Below are 9,307 nucleotides of genomic sequence, written 5' to 3' on the forward strand. Positions count from 1 at the left end.
TGCACTTTTATGATGGACAGATGCACTTTTATCATGGATAAATACACTTTTATGATGGATAGATGCACTTTTATCATGGATAAATACACTTTTATGATGGACAGATGCACTTTTATCATGGATAAATACACTTTTATCATGGATAAATACACTTTTATGATGGATAGATGCACTTTTATGATGGATAGATGCACTTTTATCATGGATAAATACACTTTTATCATGGATAAATACACTTTTATCATGGATAAATACACTTTTATGATGGATAGATGCACTTTTATGATGGATAGATGCACTTTTATGATTGATAGATGCACTTTTATCATGGATAAATACACTTTTATGATGGATAGATGCACTTATGATGGATAGATGCACTTTTATCATGGATAGATGCACTTATGATGGATAGATGCACTTTTATGATGGACAGATGCACTTTTATGATGGACAGATGCACTTTTATGATGGATAGATGCACTTTTATGATGGATAGATGCACTTTTATGATGGATAGATGCACTTTTATCATGGATAGATGCACTTATGATGGATAGATGCACTTATGATGGATAGATGCACTTTTATCATGGATAGATGCACTTATGATGGATAGATGCACTTTTATGATGGATAGATGCACTTTTATGATGGACAGATGCACTTTTATTATGGATAGATGCACTTATGATGGATAGATACACTTTTATGATGGATAGATGCAGTTTTATCATGGATAGATGCACTTTTATGATGGATAGATGCACTTTTATGATGGACAGATGCAGTTTTATGATGGATAGATGCACTTATGATGGATAGATACACTTTTATGATGGATAGATGCAGTTTTATCATGGATAGCTGCACTTTTATGATGGACAGATGCAGTTTTATCATGGATAGCTGCACTTTTATGATGGACAGATGCAGTATTATCATGGATAGCTGCACTTTTATGATGGATAGATGCAGTTTTATCATGGATAGATGCACTTTTATGATGGATAGATGCACTTTTATGATGGACAGATGCAGTTTTATGATGGATAGATGCACTTATGATGGATAGATACACTTTTATTATGGATAGATGCACTTATGATGGATAGATGCACTTTTATGATGGACAGATGCAGTTTTATCATGGATAGCTGCACTTTTATGATGGACAGATGCAGTATTATCATGGATACCTGCACTTTTATGATGGACAGATGCACTTTTATGATGGATAGATGCACTTATGATGGATAGATACACTTTTATGATGGATAGATGCACTTTTATGATGGATAGATACACTTTTATGATGGACAGATGCAGTTTTATGATGGACAGATGCACTTTTATGATGGATAGATGCACTTTTATGATGGATAGATGCACTTTTATCATGGATAGATACACTTTTATGATGGATAGATGCACTTTTATGATGGATAGATACACTTTTATGATGGACAGATGCAGTTTTATGATGGACAGATGCACTTTTATGATGGATAGATACACTTTTATGATGGATAGCTGCACTTTTATGATGGACAGATGCACTTTTATGATGGATAGATGCACTTTTATCATGGATAGATGCACTTATGATGGATAGATACACTTTTATGATGGATAGATGCAGTTTTATCATGGATAGATGCACTTATGATGGATAGATACACTTTTATGATGGATAGATGCAGTTTTATTATGGATAGATGCACTTTTATGATGGATAGATGCACTTTTATGATGGATAGATGCACTTTTATGATGGATAGATGCAGTTTTATTATGGACAGATGCACTTTTATGATGGATAGATGCACTTTTATCATGGATAGATGCACTTATGATGGATAGATACACTTTTATGATGGATAGATGCAGTTTTATCATGGATAGATGCACTTATGATGGATAGATGCAGTTTTATGATGGATAGATGCAGTTTTATTATGGATAGATGCACTTTTATTATGGATAGATGCAGTTTAATGAGCTTCAAACTGTTGGTTGCAATTCACTGCCATTATAAAGCCTAGAAGAGCCAGGACATTTAATATAACTCAGATTGTATTCGTCTGAAAGAAGAAAGTCAGATACACCTAGGATGGGTTAAGGGTGAGTAAATCATGGGCTAATTTTCATTTTTAAGTAAACTACTCTTTTAACATTTGCATGGCTAAAAAACCACAGACATTTTCAGGGAATATTCAGAAATATTGTTACATTTACATTTATTCATTTAGCTGACGCTTTTATCCAAAGCGACTTACAATTGCTATATTTCAGAGGTCGCACGCCTCTGGAGCAACTAGGGGTTAAGTGTCTTGCTCAGGGACACATTGGTGTCTCACAGTGGATTCGAAACCGGGTCTCTCACACCAAAGGCATGTGTCTTATCCACTGCGCCATCACCACCCCCTAGCATTCACCCCCTAGTTGTAACAACTTTATGGGAACATTAGCAAATTATTCTCAGAATATGTTTTTGTTAGCTGGGATCAATCATCAACATTGAATTAAGACCGTGTCGTTGTTGATTCACGTCGACTCGGATAGATTTGCGTCAGACTCTTCGTACAGGCGTCTTTCGAAGCAGCTCTCGCTTTGCTTTGGGTTTCACCGAAGCATCCAACTGTGGCATGACTTTAGCCATGGCGTTATGGATCCACTGGATGTACTTGGAAACCTGCGTGTAGACGCCGTACTTGCCCTTGCGTGCGCATCCCTCGCCCCAGCTCACCACGCCCGTCACGTACCACGTGTTCTTGTAGCGCGTCACATGTGGGCCGCCGCTATCGCCCTGACACGCGTCTTTCTCCTCCTGGTCGTATCCGGCGCAGAACATCCGGTTGGAGATCCGGAACTGGCTGGACTCAATGCACTTGGCGCGGTCAATGTACGGCACTGTTAGCTTCTGGAGGACGGTGGACTGAAGCCCACCCTCGCGCACGCGACCGAAGCCGCTAACCATGCCGTTCTCCTGGCGCATTAGCACGCGCTCCGCGAAGTCGTGCTCCGGAAGGCATGCGGGGATGATGTAGTCTGTGAATGTGATGGACTTGCTGAGCTTAATGAGGGCGATGTCGTTATGGTAGGTATCCGCCATGAAGTTCTTGTGGATCAGAATCTCGTCTACGTCGTGGATGACCTCACGACCCTCTTTGACCAGTGTGTCAAACTCACCTGACAGAAAGACACAAACGCTAATGAAAACGCCCAGGAACTGATCGAATGTAAATGTGTGCCTTGATTGCAATGCAAGTTCAATAAAAGTGTCTGCCACAAATGCAAACATGTAAATAAGTGTAACCCTTCGCAGGGAGATTGATTGACAGGCAATCCGACCAATCATAATCCGCCGAATCTGCAATTTTTGTCCGACAAAGCAGTCCGGAGAGTTAGTAGATTAACGTTTGGAGGATTTGAACTTGAAAAACGGTGTACTGACGTCTTTCTGCGGTTAAAACAACATACCTTCTGATGTTCATTCATGTTTATTTGATGCTATAAATGAACTGGAAGGAAGAGATGATCGGTTCACGAGCAGCTTTAACTGAGGCGATGTGTCACGACACATTAACGAGCCCTCAAAACGGTATTTAATGTTAAGTTGAGACTTTGTTTGATATCAAAAGTAAGCTGGTCTGTCCTGTCTCAGTATGTTGTCCATGTCCTCTCTGCTCCTCAGTGTGTTTTTCACTGTGAGAACATGTGTAGCGTGAAAGAGGCGTGGCTTGTCGGACATAGCAACAGTAACTAAAGGGGGCTGGTCTTTGCGAACGGTCATTGTGTCTCCTAGATGGCCATGAGGGTGAATAGAGTGTTTTACTGAAGTCTCCCTCTCAGATGTTTCTCTTGAGAAAAAATCTCACACAAGTTTTTTAGCTTTTAATATGAATATGTTAGCCTTAAGGTTATGAATGAGCTGGTGTGCTGACTGTGCTCCAAAACAATGATAAAATTGGCATATAGGAGATATAAGTATTCAAAACTTAGTCTCTCACTTCTGCTAAAATGGATCAGGGGTTTTTGACATCACTGCAGACTTCAGCTTCTCATCACATCTTCTGTCCAACCAAATCCTCTAAAGCTCCGCCCCCTACACAACACAACCTGGCCAAAGCGAGCGTTGACGCGTCACAGAGCAATATGTGTTGCAGTGTGTGTTGCTCCAGTTTTATTCTGTTTTCCAACTGTACGTGAAATGGCTATAATTTTTTCACATCTCTACTGTTGAATCAGATTCACTTCCATGGTGCGGTCAGTCTGTGAGGGAAACTAAACGCTATTGGCTGTTTGAAAAGAGGAGGAGCCATTCAATATGTCCCGCCATAGCTTCCTGTTTCAGTGGAAATTATGTCAACGCATCAAACAGAGCTGCGCGTTCCAAGACACTTCAGTGGGACTTTAAGAACTGATTCTTTTGGTTCTTTGGGGAACCAAAAATGGTCGCGAAAACCCCTTTTTGGAACCTTCATTTCAAAGAGTGAAGAAAGATTCCATGGATGGTAAAAGTTATAAATGGGGCCGATGATATAAATAAAGAACAGGTATTTTAATAAATGTAATAAAAGTAAAAAAAATACGAGAAACGACACCAAAAAACAATAATGCTATTATTTTGAAGAATATCATTCAGCTATTTTGTCCATCAAATGTGCATGAAAATATTTCAGTTTTGACACAAAAGTTAAAGTTTAAGAAGTGTAAAAGAGATGTTCCTGTAAAAGGCCGTACCTAAAACCACCCTGGTGGAGAGCGACTGGTTCATACAGTGAGCGGCTGACAGAATGAAGTGCTGGTTCAAGATGGTGCCGCCACAGAAGCCGATGTTGTCTTCGTTAATGAGAAGAGCCTGAGAGAATGTCCCACGTCAACAATAACAGACTAAAACTGGCATATTTCATGTCTCCAAAATTCAGGTAAACCCAGCAAGCAATTTTGCGTTTAAAAGACGTCTAATAGTCGTCCAACACAGCCTGATGTCTAGGCTAAAATTTGGGCTGTTAGTAAAAATTGAATAGACGTCTGAACCATCGCCCAGGAATAGACTAGTCATCAATTAGATAACAAAGAAAAGAAATGAAAACAAACACCATAGCCGTCATTTCTCCGTCTGGGTTAACTATAGATCAGATATAGTCCGGCTGTGAGTAACACACTTCTAGACAAAATAACTTTGAATTTGGTTACATGTCGTTTTTGCCAAAATAACTTGCAAGATGTATGATATTCCATCATGTAAGCAAAGTCAACAGTGATTACAAGTTTTCATTTCTTTGACATGTTATCTAATTGATGACTAGTCTATTCTAGGGCGATGGTCTATTAAACTTTCACTGACAGCCCAAATGTTGCCTTGTTTTAGCCTAGACATCAGGCTGTGTCGGACGTCTTTTAAACGCAAAATTTGCTCCCCTGTTAATAGTTAACCCAGACGGTGAAATGACGGCTATTGCTTGCTGGGAAGTATCATGCCCAAGAAGAGCCCGTGTGTGTGTGTGTGTGTGTGTGTGTGTGTGTGTGTGTGTGTGTACCTGCCACGGACATTCTCCAGGAGGACATTCCACACCGTTGACGATTCTCGTGAATGCTCCGGATGCTTCGGGTAAAACCGGCTCCTCCTCTGCGATGTCCGGCTCGTTGAGGCCGAATAAGCTCGTCTCGTTAACCGGCGGGTTTGTGGCGTTTACAGACTCGCCGCTGGTCTCGGCGTGCGTCTCCTCTTCGTTCTCAGTGTCGGAGATGTTTGGCATTAGCATGAAGATGCTTCTGGTCTTCTGGGGATGAACGACGCCGCATTTGAAAGGATCTGAAACCAAAGGGTTATTTAACCCTCTTCCTCGCGTCCTGTAACAAAGCCTTCCCTCGCGGGTCAAAATGACCCGAAGCACAAAAATTATACTTTTTTATTATTTTATTTTTTAATAAACCTTTAAATTACTAGATTTAATCAATAAATAAATTGTAATTTAAGCACATTCCTCACATTCTTTCAACTTCAATTCAAAATAACTCATGCATAACCCTTTTAATTCAGCTCTAAATATCTCACATTGGGAGTGTTTGAGCTCTTGTGGAAATATAATAATATAAGATGATATTTCATGACTCTAGATGGGCTTATATCTCTATATGGAGTAAATGAGCTGTTCCTCTGGGTCCTAAAGTCAGTTTCTCTTCCGTGTGCGTTCAGACACACATGTAGACATTATACAATCATTTATTGGTAAAGTTTTAGCATTTTTAGTTTGAATTTTGAGCATTTGTAGGTTTTTCTATATGAACTGAAGCATTCCTCGCATTCCATTCATTCCTAAGGGAGTCAGATTGACCCGAGAGGGAGGATTTGTTACTTTTTTAAATTACAACCACAAAACTCCTCGAATCCACACAATTTCTTTTTGTGTGTGTATTTGTGGTTCAAATGCGACTAAAGTCCTAGAGTCTTGGACCCCTCTTGTGAACACTCAGTTTTTAATAAAAAAAAACAATTCCAGGTCAAAATGACCCAAGGGAAGGATGAAACTGGAAGATAATCTGCTGATAAACGTCTCGCTCACATCAGAACATCATTTACCATTAGAGTGGCACGACTTCCCATTATCGCCCAGCTCATAGCCTTTGGCACACGAACAAACAGCAGTTTTCTCCTTCACTCTGCAGAAATGATCACAGCCTCCGTTTTCACTCTCGCAGAGCGCAGGAATCACTGCAGAAAAACACAATGTTCAGCGCGCCGACGGTTTGATGGTCTGTGTGTGATTACTGAACATCATGAGGCTCTTTACCGATCTCACAGTTGTAGCCCTTAAAGCCTTGTTGACAGAAACACGTGTACGGCCCGATCGCATCTTTACACTCGCCGCCATTGAAACACGGCTGAGACAAACACGCGTCTCCATCTGTAGAAACACAACCGCTTTAATCAAGACTTACTTTACCATTCAAACCAAACTGAAGCGCAGGATCGTTACAGGCACTCACCGTAATACACGTGCCAGAACTCATCCTGAGAGAAGAAGAACAACAACAACACATCCGTCAGATGAAATCAACATTCATTTAATGCACACCAGAAGCAGTTAGTGCCGTGTTGGTTTTTCATTCAGACTCGCTGGATTTTAATGGCGTATCATGTGGTTATTTCTAAAATATGTTTCAACAATTTTCTTCAGATGTTTCAAACAGAATTCAATAGTTCAACTCTGTCATGGGGGAAATCATAGTGAAAATAGTGGCATTTTAATTTTTAATAACGTTCTCAATTTAATTGGACGTTCATCTAACGTTTTTTAAAAGTATCTACTAGTTTCAGAACGTTCAGAAAACATTCAAAAGTAACGTTCCCATAATGTTTGAAGAATGATAACGAAACTTTCAGAATTACACTTTAATAACATAATGGGAACACTGTAAACCCGAATAAGTTGGCAAAACTCAAATAATTTGAGGTAATCAGTTACATAATTTTTTTGTAAGTTAAGAAATTTAACGTTTAAGTAAGCAGAACTTGCAGATTTTGATTTTGTAATCATACATTTGAATTGCTCTTAACTTGAAATATTTGAGTAAGCTAACTTATACACAACTTAATTTTCATGTAATGTAATCTCAACTTAAATATTTTTAGTAGTGGAAAACTTGCTAGCTTTAAACAGCTAATTAAAAAAAATCTACCTTGCTAATTGTTGACAACGTTTGATAGTATTAGCACAGCATAGCACTTGATAAATGTACAGCAATTTTAAACATTTTACACACACTGTTCTCCAACCCAGCTCATGCTCCTCGTCTTCATGATAGAAACCCCCCAAAAACCCAACATAAAAGAAACTCTTCTAAATTAGCGTAACAAAACATTAAACACTACTAAATCTCCACACTTAACATTAATCTGGCACAAAAAAGCATTATATAACACTTAATTTTAGCAATCACTCTCCTTTTTAAGTGTCATGGCAAAGCATGCTAGTAAATAGCAATCCCAGCCAAGTTTCAACTTTAAATTTAAGTTTGTCTAAATTAAAAGAAACAGGTTCATAGTACTCAAAACAATGAAACAATTCAACTTACTTAAAATGTGTCAGTTTTGTGAACTCAAAAGAAAAAGAAAGTTCTAAATGCTCATAAAAGTTAATTTGATGAAAATAATTTGTATAATTTAAGTTGGCCCTACTCAAACCAATTCATTATTTTGAGCGTTAGGGTTTACAGTGAATGTTATCATAATGTTCCTAGAATATATTTTTATTAGCTGGAATATTAATATTAATATTTTCAAATATTTAATTTGTTTAAGTGGCACACAGAAACTGAGTGAATTTACTTTGATGTGAATACTGAGGGAATAGTGTCTATCAGTGTCTGCTGTGGCTTCGTATTTTGGGCCTAGAAATGGGAAATATGATTTCTTGAAAGATTCCAATGAAAAATAAAGGAATGTACTGAACAAACAAACCACAGACCGTCTTTTTAACATCCTCGAATATTTCTCTGGCCTCCTCGTAACTGCAGCGCTCCTCAATGCACTCGCGCTCCATGTTTCCCTTCTTCATCTCCTCGAACATGGAGTTTGCGCGCCGGCGACGGCTCAGGATCTGACTAGCATCTCGAGTGCGAAGGAAGACTGGAAAAACACATGACATCATCATCATTATCAACACCGAAGCCTCCCTCCTCCAGAGACTGATAGCAGAGGAGTGTTGTGAAATAAACCAGAGCACAGTTAAAATCCCTCTGACATTGAGCCTTAAAGAACGACAGGAACAGAGAAATCAGTTTTGAAGCTTCAGTTCGTTAGATTCGAGACGATACTCACCTTCCGAGGACAAGCCGTGCATTAGAAACAAGCACAGAAAGTTCCAGAAGACCCAAGACATGGTCAGTTGTCAGCGTTTAGCTCTTTCACGTTAGAGGATCGTTCAGAAAGCAGAGAAAAGGTCAATGAACTGAGCGCTGGGAGGGAGAGGAACAGGGGGAGGAGAAACTCAGTCGTTTACACACTCGACGTGTGTGAGGTTTCAGTCTAGAGCTCATGAAACCAGAGAGAGAGTTGTAGGAGACCTTGCCAGATGAGATTGGAGGAGCGGATGATCATCAGGGAATTACTGTGACTGTTTCTCACAAGAAATCAGAAGATGTGAATACAAATCTTATTTTTAATATCACAGTGTTTATTCTAAATGATTTATGGCTGTTTTAGTCATCTTGAATCAGAATAAGTTCCTCTTGTAGCGTCTCTTCTCTTCTCTGATGATGTGGGCGGGGCTATAACCTGTCACTCACATGAGTTCAG

The 9,307-nt window shown here is 39.2% G+C and overlaps 1 protein-coding gene across 1 annotated transcript; it reads right to left on the bottom strand.

The window, feature by feature from the left end:
- Positions 1-1,951: 1,951 nt before the first annotated feature.
- On the bottom strand, positions 1,952-9,055 carry f10 (coagulation factor X). Its single transcript, XM_077238103.1, has 8 exons — positions 8,831-9,055; positions 8,478-8,638; positions 6,997-7,021; positions 6,801-6,914; positions 6,590-6,721; positions 5,547-5,821; positions 4,747-4,864; positions 1,952-3,192 (listed from the first exon to the last, which is right to left on the bottom strand). The coding sequence occupies exons 1-8, from the start codon at positions 8,889-8,891 to the stop codon at positions 2,573-2,575; spliced, it is 1,506 nt and encodes a 501-aa protein (XP_077094218.1). The 5' UTR covers positions 8,892-9,055; the 3' UTR covers positions 1,952-2,572.
- Positions 9,056-9,307: the final 252 nt, after the last annotated feature.

This window comes from Siphateles boraxobius, unplaced genomic scaffold, assembly GCF_051911475.1.
Source record: "Siphateles boraxobius isolate OS27281-9 unplaced genomic scaffold, OSU_SipBor_1 215, whole genome shotgun sequence".
Classification (NCBI taxonomy): domain Eukaryota; kingdom Metazoa; phylum Chordata; class Actinopteri; order Cypriniformes; family Leuciscidae; genus Siphateles; species Siphateles boraxobius.